Below are 26569 nucleotides of genomic sequence, written 5' to 3'. Positions count from 1 at the left end.
TACTACCAGAGTAGTGTTGTGTGCAGGAGGTCTTTTTACAGGAGTGGCTTTGCAGAACATTCACTGGAATGGTTTTTTTTTTTAGTTAAATTACTCCCTAGTGTTTACCATATAAGAGATGTAGCTTGGCAGTCTTCATAATTAAGGCAGTCTCCATAATTAAGGCAGTCTCCATAATTGTTCAAGCTTAACTTCTAATTACTCCTTTTAAAAAGTCCATCCAGGTTTCATGTGTAATAAATACGAATATTGATGTGGTGATTGGCCACATAGGAGATGAAGAGCTGACACGCTTTGCACGCCCTAGTATGTCCTTGTGAAATGTACGATGACCCTTAGCATCTGAGGAGTGCCCAACATCTCCTAATATGGTGACAATCCTCTGAATTCAAGCTATTGAGCACTTCTATAGAGTCAATTATTTTCTACTAATATCTTTGTAGGAAAAAGGTACTGTCTAGAGTCTTTCCTGAATTTCGCAGGACAGAAGGCCCCAGGATACTAGATATTCTGGAGCGTCCAGCGTTCATGTAAACATAGCCTGATTACTCACTGGCTTAAATTTTATTCTCTACCTGGAACTGTAGGTCGGACTTCTTCGTGTGGTGAACTCAAGTAACAAGTAATCATGTAAAGATTTTTGTGACTGTTCTTATTTATCCCAGGTCATGTTGTAGTATGTATACATGAAAATATGGCTGTTTCAACTGGACACCTTCTTCAGTTATAGAAGACCTCACTCCTTTCAAACAGTATCTTTAATCCTAACAAGGATGAGGAGATTCCTACGCATTGTACAAGTACAGATCATTCACTTCAGCCAACAGTTTCGCTAAAGACACTATACAGTAATGCAAAAGTTGACTGTTTAAAGGGAACCCGCGGTAAGAGGAATATAGAGGCTGACATATTTATTTTCTTTTAAAGAGAATCTGTATTGTTAAAATCGCACAAAAGTAAACATACCAGTGCGTTAGGGGACATCTCCTATTACCCTCTGTCACAATTTCGCCGCTCCTCACCGCATTAAAAGTGGTTAAAAACAGTTTTAAAAACTTTGTTTATAAACAAACAAAATGGCCACCAAAACAGGAAGTAGGTTGATGTACAGTATGCCCACACATAGAAAATACATTCATACACAAGCAGGCTGTATACACCCTTCCTTTTGAATCTCAAGAGATCATTTGTGTGTTTATTTCCCCCTGCAGCTATCTTCCACTGAAGTGTCAGGCTGTTTCTTCCTGCAGAGTGCAGACAGCTCTGCCTGTAATATTCCTCAGTATGTGAAAGCCCAGCCAGCTCAGAGGAGGATTTATCCAGCTTGTAAAAGATGAGAGAAGTTGCCCTAATCTAAATAATACACAGGCAGCGTGCAGAGAGGGGCCTGGAGGGGGGAGATGCATCACAGAACACACTGAAGAACTTGGCAGCCTTCCAGACACAGGCTGACAAGTCTGACAAGAGAGAGATAAGTTGATTTATTACAGAGATGGTGATAGTAGAACGTGCTGCAGTAAGCCAGAATACATTAGAATAGCTTTTGGAACTTGTAGGATGATAAAAAACAGGATGTAATTTTTGTTACGGAGTCTCTTTAAACAATGAAAATTGCCTGGCTGCCCCCCTGTTCTTGTGTCTCTAGTGCTAGATGCTCACTATACGATTTTCTGACAGAATTACTGTCAGATCGATTATTTCTAACAGGTCTGATCTGATTTCTGTTCGGTTTTTCCATAGAAGTGAACAGATAATTGATTGGAAAATCAGATCGGACCTGTTGGGAATCATTGATCTGACAGTAAATCTGTCAGAAAATTGTATGGTGTGTACCTAGCATAATACTTTTTATCCAAAGACCCTGAACAAGCATGCAGATTAGGTGCTGTGACTGAAGTTTTACTGGATTAGCCCTATGCTTGTTTTAGGTGTGTAATTAAGATACTACAGATGCCTGAAAGATCAGCAGGACTGCCGGACAACTGCTATTGTTTAGAAGGCAGACTCCATATCCCTCTCATCTTGGGTTCCCTTTAAGCTCATGGCTGGATACTGGAATATACTATTTCAGACTTTTAGGCATTTTGGCCAAGGAGGAAATCTGGTTCCCAAGAAGGGTGTAATAGCTCACCAATGTCAAACTGAAACAAACATCTCTAAATGGGGTAGACGCCTCAGATACATTCTGTGACCAAATTGTGCTGTTTTATCATGTTCGCCTAGATGTTTTGGAGACCATACACTTGTTCATCCTGCTCAGAGCCTTGAGTGAAATGATTCTCTGCACTTCAGGAGGTGTGATTACCTAATTTCTAATGAATAGGGACATGGCATGCAAGTGCACATCTCTGGGTATCTGGGTCAGGCGAGATGCATTATTGATTGAAAATGGCTGCAGCCAACCCTTTTTTCTTTTGATCTACATGCATACAGACAGAGCGTGGATGGAGCTAGTATGGTTTAGTTGACCCAGCGAGAAAGTCTATAAGAAACCGTTCTCCAATCACAGTTACCTCTACAACTTGAAGCATTCTAATTGGCTGAATGGTGTGGATGTGGATTACTAAAACCTAGACATTCGAAAGGGTGCTGTCCACCCAATTACGTTAGCAGAGTTTCCCTATGGACTTTCTTGCTGAGTCACCTAAACCATACTACCTCCCAGGGGGTGGGGTCCGAATTTGGTGCACTAGTGATTTAGGCCATCCACAGTCATTGGGATTTAGTGTTTAAAAATGTAATTTTTTTTTCCCCTCACCCTATTCTATTTTTCTTCTCTTCTAGGTTATCATTTGCTTTGGTATATCTGTAGTCCTACATCGCTATGTAGGCTTTGCTGTGGTGGCCTTACTAGTAGAAATAAACTCCATCTTCCTACACATGAGACAAATCCTGCTTATGGCCAACCAGCTGAAGACCACGCTTTATCGACTAAACAGCTTGCTGAACCTGGGCACGTATGTCATTTTCAGGATCAGCACCTTGGCCTGGATGACCCGGTGGTTGGTGTTGAACCGCGATAACATACCTCTTCTCATCTACACAGTTGGTAGTGTTGGAATGGCCATCATGACTCTGATGAACACAGTGCTTTTTTGCCGCCTCCTTCGAAGTGATTTCCTCAAATCAACCTGTGACACGACGCATGAAAAAAATAAATGATGCTTTTATGAACACTGAGCCTAATTCTGAACATTCAGGGAGGCATCTGGGCCAAGTCAACGTCCTGCAAAGTGGCACTCCTTCCTCAGGAGCTGTAGATTTCTAACGATGAAGAGTATCTTCCAGTTTGTATCCAACTGAGCTGCACTTTTCTTTTCTAAAAAGAAAACCTACAGAATGGTCAGTGGGTGATTTTACCAAAGGATAAGCTTTGCAGTCTTAACAGGGTAATTTATTTATAATGAGCCATTGCAGATTCCTTTCAGACATCCGTCACGTTAATTTTTCTAATAATTTTAAGCGAACTTACTTTGCCAACCAACATCTCTGGCTGTTGTGTTCATTATCTGACTAAGTGACCAATGTTTATGATAAGTCGAAGTATCTCTAGAAAACTGAAATTTGTAATTTTTTGGGGGGGGATGAGGATTATTGCCAGTCATAACACTTTTTATTTAGTAGCTGTATTTAAATATGTGAGCCGTTAATTATAATTTAAGTTGGAAGTAAGACCAACCGTGACTGCAGCATTAGCAAAGCACTCTGTAAAATGAAATGCTCTCTAGATAGACTCGCAGGTCACGGGTTATCTGGTTTGTCGATGGAATTAATAGCCAAAGACTGTATTCTAATTAAAGGGGCACTATGGTGAAAATGATGCTGATGATGATGATTCCAATAACTCTTATTATCCGTTTACATTTTTCCATAGACCAAGTGTTAAAAATGCTTTCAAAAAAAAAAAATTATATATATAACTCTTTCACACTAAATTCTGAAAAACTGATGCGTTTTTTTAGCTGGTCATTTGCTCCATAGCGGAGCATTGTGAAAAAGCTTCAGTTAAGACGCATCTAATGTTAACTGAGCCATAGGGAAACACGGACATTATCTTGCACATTGTCCATTCAGTTATAACTGACAGCAACTGATTCAGTGTGAGTGGACCCCAACAGCTGACCTCCCATCAGAAAGTCAGCTGTTCCAGATGGTTTATTCCCTTGGTCAGATGTTCTAACCCTGTGATGGCTAAACGTGGCACTCCAGCTGTGGTGGAAAGTCCCATGAGGTATTGCAATACTCTGACAGCTCTAAGCATAACTCAGGGAGGCAGAGGCATGATGGGATTTGTAGTTTTGTCACAGCTTAACCTGTGCCAAGGTTAGCCATCACTGTTCTAACCTAACTGCCTTTCCTCTCCCATAGATGCCTTATATGTTACGGCCTGAGCCCAATAACACATTTGTGTGTGCTTTCCAGCAATACATCAATGTTACAGATGCTGAAAAGTGTACAGAAGCGGATACAAAGGCGTTTGTGGGCTCAGGCCCTAACTGTTTGTTTTTTTTCTTCTGCTCACACACTTCCTGTTAGAGGTCTGTGTGAGATGTCTGTTTGCAGATGAACTACATTTTGAAATACACATTTTGAGGTAGCTAAATAACATGCACTTTTACAGAACAAAACCATCAAGGTTCTGGTTGCAAAGCAGAAGCACTACCTCTGTACCATGCGCTCTGCTTAAAAGTTCAGTATCCAATGTTTTGTTAGGCATTGAGTTGAGGCACCAGTATTGTGGTAAGTTATGAAGTTCATTCTTCTACCTCTGGAGGGCATAATGTAAGAATTCTCAGACAGATTATGGTTTCTTAGCAGGGGAACAACCCATCCTCAACACCTGACTTTCCAATGGGAGATCGGCTGTTAGATGAAAAAAAAAAATTGGGTTTGAAGGCATTTTTTTCACAGCTGTATGGATGCATTTGTCTCTATTACATAACTGATAATGGGGTTATTAGAACAGTGTAATTTTCAACATAGTGCCTTTTTAATGGGGGCATATTAACATCCCTATCAACCTGCTAATTCCCAAATTATTCTGCTGAGCTGAGGTTCCCCTCTCCAATCTGTATACAGTACCTTGATCTAAAAGGCCTCATCTTTTCAGAATTCAATTAAGTCCATTGGTCATTGAAGCTGTGGCATTAAAGTGGTCTGAAACTCATCATGTTTCCTCTTTGTTCTAGAAGATTTACAGCCTTAAACCTATCACAAAAAAATTGTAGCAGAACAGCATTCAAACAGAACTTTGTTCTGCATTGGAAAGCTCCTTCAGCTTATGATGCGCATCCAAAGAGGTGATAAAACGATCATTTGTTTACATTTCTCTGTTGCTACCATTGGTTACAGCCAGCCACGTGCTGAAATAGAACTGTACTGAGCTGACAAGCAGAAACATATGAGAAATTATCACTAGATAGCTGCTGTATTTATATATTAAAATCTATGAATAAAATGCAATGGCAGCTTTCAGAGCAGATAAGCTATACTAGGGAACTTGTAATTTGTAAACGGTCAATATTACTTTTGCACAAAAGCAAATATGGTAACTGAATAGGTAATGAAAAGTAGGAAATCATATTTTTATTGAATGTTATGTCAGAGTTTTATACCACTTTAAAGAGACACTGAAGTATCTTAAAAATCCTTTTTTTATGACAAAATCCTGATTAACATCATAGCCCTACCTAAACCGCCGCATCCCCGCCGCTGTACACTCTCTAAATCCCCCCCCCCCCCCCCCCCAAACTCGCCCTCCCTCTCCCCTGCAAAATCCACAACTTTCTTGGTCGTGGATGTTGCTGCTGTTTGAGGCAGAGCTATGAGCTGCAGGTCTGCCTCCATTCCGGTTTATCAGCGGCAAAACTCCGCCTCTCCCCGCCCCTCAGTGAAGGAAGTCTGAGAGGGGTGGGGGAGAGGCGGCGATCCGGGCTGACAGACGCGCTGAGAGGCAGAGCTTGCAGCTAATAGCTCTGCCTCTCATAGAAGCGCTGCCTGGATTGCCCCCTGTGGGGATTTAGACTGTACAGTGGCGGGAATGTGGCGGTTTAGGTAGGGCTAATATGTTCATCAGGATTTTGTTATAAAATGATAATTTTTTTAGAGACTTCAGCGTCTCTTTAAGTAGAAGTGGACTTCGGGCTAGTGGACAGAGCACTTTGAGTTCAGGTCACTTTCTGGTGTCAGGCTGAGTTTGAAGTGAAGAAAAATGTCTGTGCACACCTGCAAAACTGATAAACTGATGACAAATTTCACTTGACCTGAATTAAAACTGTTAAAGCGGACCCAAACCAAACATTTTTTTATTCAAATTATTTAGTTGCACCACTCTGACACATACAAAGATAAACACTCCTTCAAGCCTATGAGCATTTCAGTGCATGCTTTTCACCCTTCTCTTTTCATAACTAGGGTTACACAGGTGGCAGCCATTAGCAATTCCTCCTTTGCCGGACACCTCCTACTCCACCAGTCTGCCGGATTCTGTCCCGGCAATATGAAAGGAGGGAGGGGTTCCTCCAATAAATGTAAAATATTTTACATTTTGTCATCATGCAGCTGAAAAAAGGCTGCTATTTATTATTATAAGTTAGAAAATATTTTATTTCTGAAATTTTGTATTTTTAATTTTGGGTCCACTTTAAAGAGACTCTGTAACATTAAAAAGATCCCCTGGGGGGTACTCACCTCGGGTGGGGGAAGCCTCCGGATCCTAATGAGGCTTCCCACGCCGTCCTCTGTCCCACGGGGGTCTCGCCGCAGCCCTCCGAACAGCCGGCGACTGTGCCGACTGTCAGTTCAATATTTACCTTTGCTGGCTCCAGCGGGGGCGCTGTGGCGGCTTTCCGTTCCGAACTACACGGAAATACCCGATCTCATTCGGGTCCGCTCTACTGCGCAGGCGCAGGAAACTTGCGCCTGCGCAGTAGAGCAGATCCGACGGTGATCGGATATTTCCGTGTAGTTCGGAGCCAACAGCCGTCAGAGCGCCTGCGCAGGAGCCAGGAAGGTAAATATTGACGTCACCGCTGCACGGACTCCACGGAGGGCTGCAGCGAGACCCCTGACGGATGGAGGACGGCGTGGGAAGCCTCATTAGGATCCGGAGGCTTCCCCCACCCGTGGGGATCTTTTCATGTTACAGATCCTCTTTAACAGCAGAACTGAAGTAAAATGTCCATGTACATTCCCACCTTATGCTGTATTCAGGGTCTCTCAGGGTGTACAGAGAATGATTTGAGGATAATAACACTTTCCAGCAGACAAAACAAAGTATTGGCACTTTGTCCGTTTGTTAATTTGGTCATGTTTTGTTTATATAACAATATAAAAATTAAAGACCATGACAATGCTTTTTGTCTTCAGTGTCTGCTTAAAAAGGATTTTCCACTTAAAAATGTAATATCTCCCATTTGAGACCTCTTCTTTGTAGTAAACAAAAAGCCCACCATTAATTTTACACCTGTTTTATGTACTTGGGATTCCATTAAGCAATTGTGTGTCACAAATGTTGGATGAAACCCATCACATACAACCCTTGGGTGTGATTAGTGGACCTATATCATAGAGTATATACTATTGTACAAAACAAGCTTTTATTTATCAAAAATTATCAGAACACATCAGACCTTAACAAGGGTTGCTAAAAGGCTAGTACTGTAAAAATTGATGGCGAAAACTCTCTTTACAGAGAATCGGTATAGAAAACACAGAACAAATGAATAGAAATAGAAAGCCTGAGTGATTTTTTTAGATGCTTTAATAATCCAACACATTGCAGAAGGAGAGAATGTAAAGGGGTTCGGGGGGGGGGGGGGGGCATTGAAATAAAAACAGACACTTACCTGGGGCTTCTATCAGCCCTGCTGTAGTAGTAATGTCTAACGCTGTCCTCTTCCGATCCGCTGTTCCCTGCCGACGGCCCCGGTCTAGCCGGTGTGCCTGCTCACTCCCACGCATCATCGGAAGCTTACTGCGCAGGCGCAGTACAATAAAACGTCATACTACACAGTAAGCTTCCGATGACGTGAGCGGGAGCGCGCATTATTCATCCGGTGCCAGAGGCGGGGAATGGCGGATAGGAGGACAGCATGGGACATTACTGCTACAGGGGGCCGATATAAGCCTCAGGTAAGTGTCTGTTTTTATTTTCAACACTCCCCCACAGAAACCCTTTAAGCCAGACTTAACCCACAACTGGAAAAGGCAGCTTCTTATTGCAATCAGGGTGATAATTGAATCCATTGCACTACATATTGCTTTATCTCTTCTTGGATTCAGCTGGTGTGGGTCAATCGGGTGTGATACCCAAAGCAAAAACTGCACTGAATAACAGACTACCTTTCCCAGAATTCCTGCATTTCGGTAGACTACATGTCATGAGGAGGTGGGACTTGTAGTCACAGGAAGTAGTGTTAGACGGTTACAAGACCTCAGTTTTGAAATGGAAAGGTAGAAGAGGTCTTAAACATGCATGGGTAGGGGCACAGGTGAGTAGACCTGCACAATTTGGTTTTCAATTTCAAAAGTTACAAAAATCCTCCCATTTATTTATTGGAAATGGTTATTGGAGGAGGAAGGGGAAGCTCTTGATGTCCTGTTTTTACTACACAGAGGAGTCTAAAACTAGGTTCATCTTTAGATAAGTGGAAAACCCCTTTTACAGTGGTCCTACCACATTCAAAAGAAAGCATGCTATTGCCTTGCCATGCTGGTCTTCCAGCTACAGTATACTGAATAGATTTATCTATTTCCTGCCTCTTCAGCACTCCTCTATTCTTTGCAGAGTACCTTAAACCATTCACTCCACTCACTATTACTAGTGGGGCTGATGATCTATGGCCAATATTTTGCAGAAAGCAATGCTGTCTGAGTCACATACCTGCTGTTATTTCAAACAGAGTGCAGTCAGAAAATCTGATCTCGTGCTTGTTCTGAATCTGTGATCTAGAAAATCTAAATGGCAGAGGATAATCCTGACATCCAAGCAAAAAGCATTATCTTTGTAATAAGGCTAGCATTATCATTCATAATCTCACAGTATAAGTTTAAAATATTCTTTAATGAGCTATGGATGTGCAAAAAGTTCTGGATTTTATGCTGATCCTCTGCCAGCAATGGTTTAAATAATTCACCTAAAATTGCCAATCAGGAAAACTTGATCACCTGATCGGCCTACTTGTTAAAGAAGTAAGTGTTGGGGTACATTCACGTTATAATCAGTGGCTTAAAGAGAACCCGAGGCGGAATATTTAAATCTTGATAGGACCCAGAGCCATGTCATGTGCACAATGACATGCCTCTGTGTCTCTCTCTATTGCCGCCGCTAGTCCTGGGTCGTGGCTTGGCTTACGATTGGAAGCCGCAAGTTTTACATGGGGCCCCAAGCACTGTATTCAGTGCACATATAGAGGTGTTTTATTACCAGCATAGCACCAATGAAAAGCTAATAAGATGGATGAAGGCAGGGCAACTAGGGGGCTCCTCTAGCCCAGAGGCCCCGGTGCGGTCGCAACCCCTGCATCCCCTATTGCTACATTACTGGCTATAATTGCAAAGCAGCATGCTGCGATGATCCCATTGCATGTTCACACGTTCATCTTATTCTAACGCACGTAAATGAGCCGAGCTGTGCGCTACCGGACACCAATTGCTGCCAATGTGGTACCAAGCGTAGCAACTTGCAAGTTAGAAGACACTACTTTTGAATTCCAGCATGCACATCACAACGGGTCAAGTGTGAACCTAGCCTTAAAGGACATACAAGGTGGTGGTGGGGGGGGGGGGGATTAGATTTACTTACCAGGGGCTACTACCAGCCACTAGCGGTCTATCAGGTCCCTCGCTGTAGTTCCGCTGCCCTCCAGGGTGCCACTGTCCCCTCTCTAACCTTCGCCCCCACCTCCGATATCCTTTAAAGTCAGCAGCGGTACTCTCCATACATCTGTCATGACTGGTCTACTTTAACATAGAATTCAATTATAGGCTGAATATCAAGCTCGGTATTCTCTACAGTATAGAAGCAGATAGACTGGTTCCTATTTGCCTGTTGTAAGCTAATTCATACAATGGTTTGTGGAAATTGTTGAATGTACGTTTTTACATGTTATTCTTGGTTCACCATATCTCAAGTACTGTGCAGGTTTTACAAGAATTGAGCTCTACCTCTCTCTTTATTTTGGTGCTAATATGAATTTCAGCTTCGGACCAACTGAAAGTTCAGATAAGCTTCCATATACTTTCCTTTTTCAGTATTTTGCTGTTCTGCATGCCAAAGGTATGTTCCTTTCCTCTCAAAAGACCACCTAACCGGCTCTTCCCAGAGTTCCTCTGGCCTTCCTGGTGCTTTCTGGGTTATTGAAACATTTGTTCCAGTGGAGCGACGGAAACCTGGCAGCCGTTTCCACGATCTCTGGCTGAATTACTCAGTTCCCCTCATAGTGGAATTACATTTGTATTCTTTTTTTTAGATGAAAATTGCTTTGCTTTCTGCTATGTTTAAAGGGAAAATATAACACGGTTTATAAGTGTAGTTCACTTTCACCTCCCTTTCCCCCCCATTATAAATCTTTGTCAGCATTAAAAGCTAAAAAAAAATGCAAGATACATGTGCTACTTTTTCAGTGGCTAATGTTGTAACATCTGGACAAAACTTGAGTTGTAGGCTGGGAGAGACTTGTCACAGAAGGAAAGAGGTCTCCTTGAGAGAGACTGATGAGCAGACAGATTTGCTGCAGTGTATTGTGTGACTTGTCTAGCGGGCAGAAGTATTGCATTTATTGTAACTACTACTTATTTCTTCTCAATGACAAGATCACCCAAATTGCACTGAGCTCCTGCAAGTTGGCAAATCACTGTGTGCCATGACAAGAACTTCTGAAGGTTGTAAGGGCATCTTATTGTCCCTTGGTGGATCAGTCCTAAGGGATGTCAGTGCGATGCAAATAAGTTTATACAAAATCATGCCAATTTTTTTAATTTAAATGTATGCAGTCTGAAAAATGGACCAATCCCACTTCTGTTTCATTCGACTGGTCCATATGCAAGATGCATAAGCAATGCGCATAATCCAACATCATTTTTTGCATTTCAATGACCATCCCTAGTCCGTCCCGATCCAGCGATCACATTGGACTGAGGAATCGGCAGTAAGCTAGCCTTCAAAGGAATACATAACCGGAAATTGTGTGTAGAATGAAATTTACATTGTACCAGAAATGTTATATGAAATTGCTGTCGTCTGAAACTTTTGATATCTTTTTATATAGCAACTGATTTGCAGTTTACATTATCTAGATTTTTACATCCAAAATGGATGTCCCTGAAATAGTGGTCCCATAACCTCTGAGTGCATGCTTGAAGGGCTGTTACATCACAGAATAATGACATAGTGACCCTTAGGCAGCTGGGATACAGGTGAGGTAACCCTGGCAGGTTATACATCAGTTGAGAGGAACTGCCAAAATGTCTCCTAGCAACTAAAACCTTGCTGACAACAGGACTGCATATCACTCCATTACTATCTGAAATGTTGCTGACTTTCACTTGGGAGAAACCAGCTAATAAGCTACTCTGTTACTGGTGATGCTGTACTTATGTTGTAGTTTCTGTATATAAAAGGATTATGGCAATTCCTTGCTGGCACTGTGCGGCTGGAAAGTAATCTCTAGTTAGATAACCCTAGCAACATAAGCCTTAATCTTTCCATGGTGCCTTATGGGAAAGATTAGCCTAGGAGATTGAGAGCCCTGTGTCATGTGACCACTATTTTAACAATATATAAAAAGGTATACAGATAGTCCCCCTACTTACAAACGACTCTAGTTACAATTTTTCAGAATTTACAAAGTTGTCTTCCTGTACTACGTACCGTATATACATATTTTTTGTTGTTAAATGTTGCTGTATTCTATAAACTGTAGTGTAAAGCACATTGGATTTGGACATTTTGGTTGTTTTCAAAGATGTCTAAAAGCAAATCATTTATCCACGTTTCACCATGCTAAACACATGACTCAACTTACAAACAAATACAACCTACAAACCATCTCCTGGAATAAACCCTGTTTTGTAAGTAGGGGACTTCCTGTATACATTTTTTTTTTTTTTTGTTTACCACATCTGTGTAATTGACCTGTTGGTGTTTAAACAGGTCAGTAATTTAGGATTAGCATTTTCTTGTAAGATAAGCTTCAAAAAGTAATGTATATCCTGAGAGAAGACATATCACAAGCTGCTTGTTTGTAAAGTCCGTTTTTTAGAGCACTTTCACACTAAAGCTGGCCACTAATGGTCCAATTTCTAGCGAAAAATTGTTAGAGAAATTCTGATCGGATTGGTTGTAAATAATCTCCATTGGTGGACACAATCGATTATGAACGAGTGAAAGAAATGTCGCCCGAATGAATTTTCGTCGAACGAAAATTTGGATTTTCTTTGTGGTCGTGATAGATAGGAAGCAATGATTGGTTAGTTGGTGGTGTAGTAAACGATTTTTCGTCCGATCAGAATTTCTGATCGCTCGAACAATTTTTCACTAGAAATTGGACCGTTAGTGGCCAGCTTAAGACAGATAATAGCCACTCTACCTCCACAATGTCCAGCAGGTGCACGTTGCAGCAGCCAGTCAGAGATGCCGGTCTCTCACGTATGCAAATAGGAAGAAGGGTCCGCACTTGCTAATAAGCTGAATCTCCATTATTAAAGGGACCCTGATATAGAAAAAATTATACATAAATTGGGGCTTCCTTCAGCCCCCTCTAGGGCAGTTTGCTCCCTCACCCCCCCCCTTCCCCTTTCTGCGCCGCCAGGATCTTGCGCAGTTCGGCTGTTAAGTCCTTTGGTCTGGGGCATACCGCGCATGCGCGTCCGTCGCACTCCCATCACCAGTCCGACTGAAGGACTTTATGGGCCAAATTGTGGAGGTAATCTTGGCAATGTTGTGATTAAGGACCTGTAGTTCGAAATGCGTTGATTCTGTGGGGTCTCTATGCCATTTCTTTGTATTAATTAAGAAAGTTCAGCTTATTTGCAAGTGTGGACCCTTCTTCCTATTTACTTTTACACTAACATTCTGAGGTTTAGCTAACACTGTTTTGTGCACTGTAACAATTCAAGGGCCTCGATTCACAAAGCGTTGCGAACCTACTTAACACGCCTAAAGACATTGGGCGCGTTAACCTGGGTTCTAAGTAGGTTAGCACCGTTTTTTAAAATCACATTGGGCGCAAAGTCCCGCGCACACAGTTTTTTGCAACGTCACATCGCAGTGACGAAAACTGCGCACCCGATGCGCCTATAAGGTTGCATATGCGACGTTAAGGTCGCACCCCATGCTACCTTATACGCGCATCGGGTGCGCTGTTTTTGTCGCACCGCGATGCGACATTTCACGCTCACCGTGCTGTGCGCACGCAAAGTTTTGCACGCTGGACTTTGCGCGCGAGTGCTATTTATCACGCCTAAACTAACTTTAGGCGTGATACAGGGCTTTTCACAGGTGTGCTAACACTGAGCACTGCTTTGTGAATCAAGCCCAAAGTCTATGAACAGTTCACACGTCCTGTGAAGCAACAGATTCCATTGTTACAATGCGGAACATGCAGCGCATTGCTAGAATAGCACGTTGATGCGCACATTGTCAGTCAATGAAGGTACTGTTGCCTGGGTTACATTATATGCCACCGCGTATGATATTTTAGGTTGCCTTACATGTGTGTTCTAGCACATCACCTCGGTGTGACACTAGCAATAAGGATCTTGTCCCATAGTATTTTGTCATAGCTCCTAAGTGTCCAAGTTAGTAGAACAATACAGAACTTGCCAAAACTGAGATTTTGGTAGGAGCAGAAATGCAACTTTTTACTATGTTTACCAGAAATCGTGGAAAAAACATTTGCTGTGATCATTTTCTGCTTTGACACAACAAGCAAGCACATTTCGTTATTTTGTTATTCTTTTTAAATCGATACAAAGATACACAGACCTTTGATTACGCTCACTTTCAGTTTATGTTCAGTTTATTTCTCAGCTACACCAGAGTCAATATAAACTGAAACAGAGGGCAAAGGTGCATGTGTACTCCCCAAAACTGACATAAAAGCTGACCAGCAGTCACGCTTATGAACTAACATTTGAACTGAAGACAAAGGTCAGTGTACACAAGCCCTTATAAAATGTTGCCAGCTGCAGTCTGAAAAGGAGACTACTTATGGCCCATACTCACGGGCTACAATTGTCGCCCGTTAGTATGAGGAGTTGCACGAGCGCGCACCCCGAACCGTCGCTGCTGTCGCCAGGTGATTGGCGCTGTCAATCGCCTGGCGACAGTTGCCGCCGCAACTGTCGCTAGTCCGCGTGAGTAAAGAATAAAGAACATGGAGCTTCCGGCGGGGGGGAGGAGGAATGTCAGCGACAGCTTCTGTCGCACCGCTGGTCTCTCTTCCGCGTGTGTATGCGGAGGGACGTGGCGACGAGCTGTCGCCGAACTGTCGCGCACACGCTCCCGTGTGCTAGCGACAGCCCCAAAAAGTTGCCCGTGAGTATGGGCCATTGACAAAACAAATTAGTAACTTTGTGTCATACTAAATTTAAAATAAACATTGTAAAATTATCAGACCATCACAATCACAAAGCAATCAGTTGGAATGAATCTTTGACCAAGCTGGCTACAGTAAGCCTGCATCTGTGCTGTACTGAGTGAGAACACAACTTGTTCCCCAGTGAGCATGCGTTTGTGTCAACACTGGTACGGTTATAGTTGCCATGGCTGCTGATTTCGACTGTCCCCGACTGCATAATCGAAAATAATTGATGCAGTAGTATTCTGTATTTAATATACAACTTATTGTGTGTTTAAACGAATGCTCTGTTATTCAGTCTACTCTAGATACTGTTTCTGTTTACTAATCTGTTAGTACTTCTAAAGAAGTTCAGTTTACTCTTGAACAACTAGCCAGTTCTGTACTTCCAAAGAGCATTGTACAAATGCTTAAAGGATATCTGAGGTGAAAATATACTAATGAAATAAACAATTGTATCTATTCTCCTTCTTCTATAAATGACCTTTATAGTTATTCCATGGTTTTGTTTTAAATTAAATCTACTTTTTAGGTTTTTACAGTTTCATGGCCTCTTCTCAATGGCACATTCATTGAAGCATGCCAGAGCTAAAATCTATGAACTATTGACTATTTTTATCTCTTTCATGCTAACAAAAGCCATTTACCATCAGGAAAGTGTTTTATGGCTTCAATTCCTTATCAGTGAGGGCTACACTATTGTCCGACCCAGACAGAAACTGTCACTTGCATACCTGATTTTTAACTCTTTCAGGCAGAGAAAGAAAAAAGGAGGATGTATATGAATAGTACTGCCCGCCACTGTTTAGCTGAGTTCCAACATGTCCTTAAAGAGACCCTGAGGTGGGTTTGAAGAATATTATCTGCATACAGAAGCTGCATCTGCCTATACAGCCCAGCCTCTGTTGCTATCCCAAACCCCCCTAAGGTCCCCCTGCACTCTGCAATCCCTCATAAATCACAGCCACGCTGCTGTGTTTATCTCTATAGTGTCAGTCTGCTGCTCTCCCCGCCTCCTGCAGAACTCCAGTCCCCGCCTGCATCCCTTCCCTCCCTGCTGATTGGAGGGAAGGGACGGGAGCAGGGACCGGAGCTATGCAGGAGGTGGGGGAGCAGCTGAGACTGACACTACAGATGTAAACACAGCTTCACAGCACGGCTGTGATTGATGAGGGATTGCAGAGTGCAGGGGGACCTTAGTGGGGTTTGGGATAGCAACAGAGGCTGGGCTGTATAGGCAGATCCAGCCTCTATATGCAGATAACATTATTTAAACACACCTCGGGTTCTCTTTAAAGCCTGATAAAAACCACCAACCCATGTGACCTCTGCCTGGCTTCTTCATTGGTACAGAGGCCAGTCAATGATGAGTGGGAGGGGCTGTGGCTGAGAAAATAGGGAATATGCAGTACAGGCTGTCCCCTACTTACAAACTGGTTCCGTTCCAGGAATAATAAAGTCCTGTATTAAACATGGTAAAACATGGATAAATGATTTACTTTTGGACAAAGCTGGATTTGGACATGTAGTATAAAAAGTTTTTTTTTTTTTTTTTTTTTCCAGTTATTTTTAACATGCTTTTTGAACTACTTAAAACCGTTCAATGCTGCAACCTTTAACCACAAACCTATATGTAATTAAAAAAAAAAACAGTATTGTATATTTTGTACACGAAGACAACATTGTATGTCTTAAACGTGACAGTTAATAATGGCGCACAGCGCCAGGGGAATACAAAGGGCGCCCCATAGACTTACATTATATAACGCTATTTAGCGTTATAAGTGTTAAAAAATGGCGCAGGCAGTGTGCCTTACACTTATAACGCTAAATAGCGTTATAATTGTTCAAGAATGCAGCGGGGGTCGGGGGAGGAGAGAGTCAGCGGACACTGGAGGGCATAGGCAGCGGGGAGGATGTGTGCAGAAGCATACGTTACCTTGTCCCGATCGCTCCTTCCCTCCGCTCCTGCACTTCTTCCATTCGTTTACTGTAGTCCTGCAGCCGGCCAATCACCATGTGGCTTCAGTCTCCGCATGCTGATTGGCCGGCTGCGGGACTACAGCAAACGAATGGAAGGAGCGGAGGGAAGGAGCGATCACTGGCCCAGGATAAGGTAACGTATGCTTCTGCATACATCCGCTGCCTATGCCCTCTAGTCTCCCGCTGCCTCTCTCCCCCAGCCCTGCATGTTTATCATGGCGCACCGCTCTGCAATCAATGTAGCATAAAACGAAATTTACCGTTTTATTGTATTTACATTAAAACGGTAAATAGCGTTTTATGATACATTTATCGGCAGAACGGTGCGCCATTTTTCTCCCTGCGCCATTTTCGGATGGACCCGTCTTAAATGTTGTAACTCGAATCATTTGTAAGTAGGGTACTCTCTATATGTACACTTTCATAATAGTAAGTGCTGCCATGAAACTCATTTTATTCAAGAACTGAGCAAAACAAATTGATCACAATGAATTAAACCATATCAATTAAAACATTCAAACGATTGAAAAACTGGTGATTTCAAAACAAGATTGCATTAAATCTATATGTGTGGGGCTTGCTGTGAAATGCATTATGCTGGGTACACACTGAGATTTTCTGGCCGGTTTTACTGTCAGATCGATTATTTCCAACATGTTCGATTTGCTTTCCGATCGATTTCTGAGCATTTTCCGATCGACTTCCTATTAAAGTGCTCGGAAATCGATCAGGAAGCAAATCGAACATGTTGGAAATAATCGATCTGATAGTAAATCGGCCAGAAAATCTCAGATTGTACCCAGCATCAGGTTTACAAGGTGAAGGGCATTTAGGGAAATGTAAATGGAAGACCACAAGTCCTGCAGAGTCGTATAAAGAAAGTGTGAGTCTGCAGTATACATGAAGGGCTAGAAGGATCTTTATTTTTAACATACAAACAGCTGGTTTTCCATTAACCAAAGCATACCTGAATGCTTACATTTTACTTCTTCATTGCAGCGTTATGGTCAAATACGTCAAGCTATATACATATTCAGTGTATAGACTGTAAAGTACCCTTATAGTGAACTTTAAATTGAACCCAAGGTGAAAATAAACTGATGAGATAAACAATTGTATTTATCCTCCAACTCCTAAAAATGACTTTTTTTTTAGACATCCCAGCATTTTTTTTATATTTAAACATTTAGAAATTAGATTACATTTTTTGTTGTTTCAGCACAGTTGCAGTCTATTAAGTGTCCCTAAGGCTGTATTCACAGTGGAGCGTTGCAGATTTTTAATGCAACGTAAAAGTCGCAACGTGTCTGCGTTAAGAGGTAACGCACTGAAAGCAGTGAGTTACCACAACGCAACTTTTTTTTTACGCGACTTTGACGCCGCACTGTGAACGGCCCATAGGATTAACATTGCAGTGTGGTAAGCTGCGTTATAAGATTTATAACGTGCGACCATAACGTCCCACTTTGAAAGCAACCTAAATGAAAATACGTGAACTATATTGACCATTATCTCTCTCCCTCTGCTCTCAGAAATATGTAGAAAAATGTATTCTGCCAGGAAAACATTTATGGCTGCAATTTACTGATCTGTGATGTTTTACTATGTTCCTGACAAGGCAAAAGCTGCCACTTCCATCCTTAAAAAATTAACTCTTTCAGGTAGCAAAATAAAACAAGTAAAGCAGCCTGGTTATTAATATGCTTTGTTCTGTACATATGCATGTTTATCTCATCATGTCACATGTCGCCTCGGGTACACTTTAAGGGACCTTACCAAGCAGTTAACTAGATCGGAAGTTTACTATATCAGGATTGGTCATACATTGTATATTAATTACGGGCGCATGGTCAGGACCGGAGGACTGAGTTTTCTATAGCTAGAGGTTTACGATATCAGAGTTTACTATAATGAAATTCTACTGTAGGCATCTGGCAGTCTCCTCTAACCGACATACCTGGCAGGGGAGAATGGGGGCGTTCCTTCTGATATTTACAGAGTGGTGCGAAGGATTTGTGATTACAGCTGTGCATACCACTCTACCTTTATGGCCCATACTCACGGGCTACATAAGTGGCCTGTCGCCAGCACACGTGAGCTTGTGCACGACAGGCCGGCGACAGCTCGTCGCCAGCTCCCTCCGTGTACACACGCGGAAGAGGGACCAGCGGTGCGACGGAAGCTGTCGTCGACATTCCTCCCCCTCGCCGGAAGCCCCATCTATTTTCAATTATGTTGCTGTCGATAGTCCGCATACTCACGCGGACTAGCGACAGTTGCGGCGGCAACTGTCGCCAGGCGATTGACCGCGCCAATCGCCTGGTGACATCAGCGACGAGCGATGGTTCGGGGTGCGCGCCCGTGCAACGCCTCATACTCACAGGCGACCTGCCAACAATTGTAGCCCGTGAGTATGGGCCATAAGATAGATAGAGCAAATTGTGTGCAGATTGGAATTTGGCTAATCAAATGCACTTCCTGTTCTTATTGTTCCAGTTGTAACCTGTATACTGGTTACATTCATTTTGGCAGAATTACTAATCTGTCAATGTTTATACCTACAGATGACCTCCTAAAATCATAGGATTTACCTCCTATACCCTATGTACTACACACCACTATATTTTATGCACCATGCCTTTTTGTAATGCCTGGTACATGTGATGCAATTTTCCATCAGATTGACAGTCCAAATCAATTATTTCCAATCAGCTTTCTTATCTTTTTTTTCTGGTTGATTTTGTATAGAAGTGATTGAAAAATCGATCGGAAATCAGATCAGATCTGCAGAAATAATCGATTCGACACAATGCCTTCCCATAAAAGAAAAAGAGGAATCGCTTTGCTGTAAAGAAGCTTGCATGGTTTTATATTTATTTTCCTCTGTTTGCACTATGAAGATTTTAATATATTGGTCAGCCTGCTCAGGCTGTAAATGAGGTCCATAGTTTCCCCTCCAGATGAATAGCGTTCAGTGACATGTCTGATAAGTGATTACTGCAGAGAGACTGCCGCCACCAATAGCAGCCATGCACAGAACTCCATCCTTCACAAAGCCCCTCTTTATTTACAGGCAGCTATATTCCTATCAGTTCATTGCTACCAGTTTCCAAAAATAAATACATAACTTGTGTTTGAGAGCAGTGTTCTAAATATGATCAAATACTAACTGTACAGTAATTCTTACATTTTATTTTTTTGTAATTTTGGCAAATTGTTTTATATTTAAATGGCTTTTGAGAATTCTGTTTTTTCAGTTTTGCATTCATTGAATATCTAACGGAGTGCCTTCTTTTTTTTCTTGTTAGATGGTATATTGCTCGTATAATTTATACATCTGGTGAATTAAATATGAAATGCTTACACTAAAACTGAATGTTTGTGTCATTTGTGATTTTTGTCCTTTGTAAACGTGTGCAGGGCTCAATGGTCACTTCAGCTATTTTCTTATCTCTATTATCCAGATGTCAAAGCAAGTTCATATAAATGAAAAGAAGGTGTTGTAAATAGGCTTGAAATTGTGTTCTATGCTTTCTTTTGAGATATAATAAGCATTATATTGCTTGGAAGGGAGTCTAACTGCGGTAGCTGTACTCAACCACTGAATTAGTTTTGCCAGTCTGATTGGAGGATTCCTTCTAAAGGTACACATACAACTATTGATGAGATCTCTCTCTCATTCTCTCTCATCAAATCTGATGTTGGCTGCTCATACACCATAGGCCAATTCCTCATTGATTTTATCATTTAATTTTTTGAGAACTAGCCTTGAGATGCCACCTTGCCATTCCCCCCTTCCCTGGCCATGCCACCTTGCCCCCCCCCCTCCAAAAAAAAAAAAGTTATGTATCTGCCTTTATACTTCACCTGTCATGCTGTCCCCAAGTGTCCACTGTACTAACATATAGGCACAGCGTTTTTGCCCGTGGAGTGTGTGCATTATGCTAGTAGTCGCGTGGGGCGGAAATACGGTGGACACTCAGCAGACAGTGTGACAGGTAAAGTATAAATGCACGGGCACTGGGGGGGCACATAAAACATTTGGGGGGACAGTGGCCGAGGGCTTCTGGTGCATTTGTTGTTCGTGATTAATGCTTGAAGTTACCATCTCGCACCTGATTGACCACGTCTGCTCGATTTCCAAGTAAGTCCGATCGATCCATTCAACCAATTTTGCCCTGAAATCAGTCGAATCGTCACTTGGGCATGCTCTTGGCAGCACCGATTTTCATCTGACAGATGAAGTTGACAGTTGTATGGCCACCTTTACAGGTTTGCCTCACAGACTACACTACATTTAGGACTATTTTTAAGCATAGGCACCAGGCAGATGCCTAGGGTGACACCTGCAGGAGGGGGTACCACTGAGCTAATGCTTTATGTCTGAGGTGTCAAACTCAATCGCGTCAAAATCCACAAGTGACCCTGTCCATCTATGTGTTGACGGCCCCTCTGCAAGCGTCAACAGAATGTGCACACAAGCCAGCTAAGTTCCTGGTCCATGAGCCGGACACCAGGCAAAGGCATGTATGTCTGTGCATCTAGTGGACTCATTCCTGACATGCTGTATTGATTGCCTGAAGCACCCTTTACCGGTGCGGTGGTGGACATCAAGGAGCGACATCTATGTGGTAAGACTATTTGATCCATGCTTTGGTCTCACAGGCCTGTTATGCCTGGAACCCACTAGTTACTAAGCCATTTCTAAGCGCTTGTGATTTGAAAAGCTCTTTCTAATGTAACGCTATGGGTGTGATCTCCCTTGCGTGATGTGATTTTATAAAAATTCCCCATAGCATTGCATTAGCAAGAACTTTTCAAAACACTAGTACTTAGAAAAGGCTGCTAGTGGGTTTGAACCCTCACAGCTGATTGAACCTGCTTCCCTCTGCTCCTCCAGTTCCAAAGACGCTGATTGCATGTTACTGGTACTGAGTTTCAGTGTGTGTGGCTTAGGTTATGGTTAATAGCTTCGGAGCGCTCCACAATGATGTTAGATGGTTTTAGCTTGGTTTAATACCGAATTGGAAAAAAGATTGCTGTTTAAACTTTTTCCTTACCTACTGAGTGATGTTGCCTTCTTTATGTATTGGCATTAAGTTTATGGTGACGTCAATCCTGTTTGCAAAAATTGATCTCTCTCATCCTTAGGACAAGCAGCTGAAGGTGGTGAATTCACTGCCTGTCAGCTGCTCCTGTCCTCTCCCGTTTCTAGCGCTGGGGAAGGGAAGTGCCCCTTGCCGAATCCTCCCCCCCCCCCAATGAAGATGAATCAGAGCACAGAGATTGCCATGTTCAGATTTGACATGAGATGGTTTTTGGCCGCTGGGTAAAGCCGACACGTGCGGTGTTATTAAACGCTGCCATTCAACTGCATATAATTACAGTCAAATGGTGCTTGTGGCTGACAGCTGGGAGGCAGAACAAACGAGCAGTTAATCCACTTGTTGAAGAGGCCTTACTAATTACCCCATGTGGGAATATATGTAGTCTCCTGGGCACTGTGGTCAGGATTGGGAAAATGTGTATGATTTAGGAATTAGTCCCTCAGTGATGCTGATTGCCTATGTGGATTTCCTTAACTCATGCACTGTTAGGCCCCTTTCAGACAGGCGGCTGAACTGCGTACCGTATATACTTGCATATAAGCCGACCCGCATATAAACCGAGGTACCCTATAGCCTCTTCCATAGTAGCCTGATGTGCCCCCCTGTGCAAGTCAGCCCCTCTCCCCATAGCCAGATGTGCCCCAAGGATGATATAGCTGTCTTAAGATGCCATAGATATGAGAGACAGCGATTGCCACACAGGAAGAATCCCCAATCATTGCACCACTGACACGTTGCTTGCACACTCCGATTCACAAGCCAGGGGACACAGGTAGCTCTGAGCACTGCACTTTGCACACCATGTTGCAGGGGATGGGGGGCACGGACACAGCAGGGAGCCAGCTGGCAAGAGCAGAATTACTAGTGTACAATCCTTAAAGAGACTCTGTAACAAATTTTTCAGCCTTAGTTCTTCTATCCTATAAGTTCTTATGCCTGTTCTAATCTGCTCTGGCTTACTGCAGTCTTTCCTAATTGCACTGTCTCTGTAATAAATCAATGTATCTTTCCTCTGTCCTGTTTGTCGGGCTAAAGCTTGATTGTGTGGAATGTGCAGGGCTGCTTGTGATTGGTAGAAGCGATACACACCCTCTGCAGGCCCCCTGCATACTTTGAATGACTCACACACTATGCTTAGCTGAGCCTATTAGAAGCTGGTTAGTTTGTTTGTAAACACTGCCTAAAACTGTTAATTACAAGCCAGGATTGCAGCAGAGAGTGGCAGAAACAGCACAGAGGGGCACAGGAGAAAATAATGAATAGAATGGTATGCTTTTTATTGTAAGAATATTAGAGTACAGATTCTCTTTAAGCTCCTCTGCCAGTACCAAAACCTGCTCCACCATCCGTTCTGCTCCACTGACTCACATGTAAGCCAAGGGGGTAACTTTTCAGCACATTTTTGTGCTTAAACATTAGGCTTATACGCGAGTATATAGAGTATTTGCTGAGCAGTTCAGCCTCCTGTCTGCCACCCGCCAGTGCAATAGAAATGCAGCCGAATTGTAGCAGTTGTTACACCACGCATGTCGAGCATTAACACGCGGTGGTGTTACTGGGTGGCGGAGGAACGCAACATGTCGAGTCTGAGCGCGGCTGCAGCCAGCATCTCTCATATCTCACTCCGTGGGGGAGCTGCCTGTGCAGTCGGTACCGGGTGATAACAAGCCCCTGGCCGGTGCAGGAGAGCAGCTGACAGGTGCTCACTTCACTGGTTGTCAGCTGCCCGTGTGAAAGAACCCTTAGTGGGCTTTGAGAACTGGGTTGGGAAACACTGACTTAACAGAACAGATAAAGCCTGTGGGTCCAGATCGTTCCATGGCAGCCTGACATGGCTGACGCTGAGCAATGTGCCAATCACCTGCCAATCACAGGTTCCTGCCAAGTGACTGGAGCATATGATCTCACCGGCGGGACCACGGTGCTGTCATTGGGCCACCACCAAGACTGTACTCGCCAGTCACTTAGCGGGCAACCGTGATTGGCAGGGCTGCGCACTGCTCAGCTTCAGCTATGTCAGGACACTCTCCCCACCGGATCTCAGTGTTAAAGACATTCAGGCTGCCCGCACCCTCAGTCTGTTAAGCTGAAAAGACAACACTTAGCAGCAGCTATGTCGAAAGCCTCCATCCTCCGCTCTCAGTGCTTAAAGATCACAGCCTGCCCGATGCAGATAAGGCGCACAATTCTCGCGATTCGCTATTTGCGATGTGGGGGAACTACCTAATTGTAGCATCTTTTAGGGGAGAAAAAGTGCGTTTTATGGTCTGAAAAAAAATGTCTACGTGGACTCAAATAATACAGGTCTTTGGGGTTGAGTGTGACCTATTTTTGTTCCAGCATCAATATAAACCTACAGTAGGTCGACTTTCTTCTCCCAGCATGTATAGCTACTGTAGTGTCCAAGTGTTTTGTGTACTGGTCTTGCAGGGAGTGAACGATTTAAAGAAACAAGGCATAAACAAGAATTTTTTATGGTCTAACATTTCAAAGCACCTGACCCTGTGTGGCATTTGGAGAAGCTACTTCTGGCTACATTGTTATGCTACTGAACCTGTCCCTTGGGCCAGGTTTAGTTTTGCAGAGGGGTTTGAATCATTCTCTTCAGTATGGGCACCTCCCTCTGAGATCATGGTTCTATGAAGGGGATGATATTACTGTTTTTATATTTGAAGTCAAACCACCATGTCCAAGTTTTTAGGAATGTCTGTGTTCTTCTCTTGCGTAGCCAACATAAGCGCTTCCATATTTGGATATGATCTATTTCTTGAAAACAATTAGCTATTGAGGGAGATTCCTGGGACTTTCATAGCCTAGGAATTATGGTTCTAGCTTCTGTTAACATATAGCGAAACACAGCTATAGAAATGGGCAGGAAACCCAGCAGGAGGCATTCCTGGGTACTTTATATTTTTAAATCACAAAACCAAGCTTTGTGCATCTGTATTTATTGCTGAGACCCAAATCAAGAAAGCTAACAACATACCCACGACTCAGCTCCTGGAGTACAAGCAGGACCAGGAAGAGAGCCGTGTTCCACTGGTAATATTGAAATACGATAACAGAGGCGCCAAGCAGAATAAAATTAGTTAAAATTGTTAAAAAGGGGGAAGTGGGTGGACTCACCTCCCTTCTGAAAAAAAGGGCCGGACAATGGACAGGTTACTTACAGTCTAAAGTAACATTTATTAGTAACTCCAAAAGTGCAACGCGTTTCACGGGTAACAGTCCCGCTTCTTCAGGCAAACGATTATTTGGAGGGTGCAAAATCAGGCCTTTTTTTCAGAAGGGAGGTGAGTCCACCCACTTCCCCCTTTTTAACAATTTTAACTAATTTTATTCTGCTTGGCGCCTCTGTTATCGTATTTCAATATTATCTAGTCCATCCTTGGTGGAGGGGTGTATCCCCATTTTCTCCTATCTACAGAGAGCGACTTTTTAACCTGAGCGGGGTCAGGTTACAATTCTCCCCGCCGGCCTTTCCAGTGGTTGCCTTTGTGGCGACCCACCCTTGTGAGTATAATCATCTCATTTATTCACAACAGATCTCTCCATATTAACATACTGCACCATATTGGGCTCTCGGTTTCTCCCCCATTTTCAAGCTTTAGTGTTCCACTGGTGGTCACCTACAACCCACGCCTGGAAATCTTAAGAAAGATTGCAAAAGAACTTCATCCTGTTCTACACAAGGATCAGAGACTGAAAAAGATATTCCCTGAACCTCCCCTCCTAGCGTTCCGACAGCCACCCAATCTTAAACAGATGATAGTCAGGAGTGCCTTAAATAGGCCAGAACAGAATGGAACATTCCCCTGCCCAGGGAAAATGTGTGGGACCTGTAAACACATCCATTCCACAGACAGGATTCTAATACCAGGTACACAACAGAAATTCAAAGTACAAGGTACCTTTTCCTGGGGCTCATCTAATGTTGTATACCTGATCATGTGTGCAAAATGCCCCAATGGAATTTATGTGGGAGAAACAAGTCAACCACTGCGTGATCGCATGACACACCACAGGTTCACTATTAACAGCAGAAAAAAGGATATTGCAAAATATACTGATCTCTCAATACCAACACCCTTTTGTTTACTTGGACACAGTTTACACGATTTGCACGTCACTGTGTTAATGGGTGGCTTCAAATCGGAAAACATTAGACTAACACAAGAAACAAAGTTTATACATTGGTTCAAAACTGTAGAAGATGGTTTAAACAAGGACTCTAACTTCTTGTGCTGGTACGATGGGTTTTAAATGCCACAATTCTTTTAATTTTTTTTATCTTTTCATTCATTCTTTATGTCATATGCTGTCACTATTCATTTCATTTGCTTTCATGTGCTGGTTTCAAATGCCACAATTCTCTTTAGCTTTAGCTTACGATGTCTCCCCATCACCAGAGTCTACTTTATGTTATGTTGAGGGAACTTATCAATTTAGCCAGGATGCCTGGGAAAGCTTCCTGAGTAACAGTTAAAGCGGATCCGAGATGAAAAACTAACTATAACATATTACATTTGTGTAACGATAGGTGTCAGCAACCAGAGAGAATCTGATTATTGGTGATCTGCAGTATCACCAAGAATACAGATCTATACCTGATTATGGATGATCTGCAGAATCACCAATAATACAGATATAGTACTAACCTCTAGACACCTGAAGCGTGTAAGTGTTTGGTGTAACAGTAGGAATTGAACCACCGGGGTAGCAGGTGGTCCAATTAGTAGAGAAAGACTCTACTGCAGTCGAGGACTCCAGGAGGGAGAGTCCCCGACTGGTTTTGCAGCAGGGCCCCCCTCTGAGGAGCAGGGGACCCCTGCAGGAGGACTGAGCACCCAAAGGTTGGGTGACAGCAAGAAGGGTCGGGCAGGCCAGGTCGGCAAC

General features: G+C 42.9%; 1 protein-coding gene across 1 annotated transcript in view; it reads left to right on the top strand.

Annotated features, from left to right (window-relative positions):
- Positions 1 to 5167, top strand: part of TLCD2 (TLC domain containing 2) — a 42306-nt gene extending 37139 nt beyond the window's left edge. The window contains exon 4 of the mRNA XM_068270297.1: positions 2785 to 5167. Within this exon, the coding sequence (XP_068126398.1) occupies positions 2785 to 3162 (378 nt within the window). The 3' untranslated portion in view covers positions 3163 to 5167. The remainder of the gene's footprint in view (positions 1 to 2784) is intronic.
- The last annotated feature ends 21402 nt before the right edge of the window (positions 5168 to 26569 follow it).

Source organism: Hyperolius riggenbachi, chromosome 2, assembly GCF_040937935.1.
Source record: "Hyperolius riggenbachi isolate aHypRig1 chromosome 2, aHypRig1.pri, whole genome shotgun sequence".
NCBI classification, from domain to species: domain Eukaryota; kingdom Metazoa; phylum Chordata; class Amphibia; order Anura; family Hyperoliidae; genus Hyperolius; species Hyperolius riggenbachi.
Note: the sequence above shows the minus strand (reverse complement) of the source record. Positions and strands in the feature narration are given on the sequence as shown.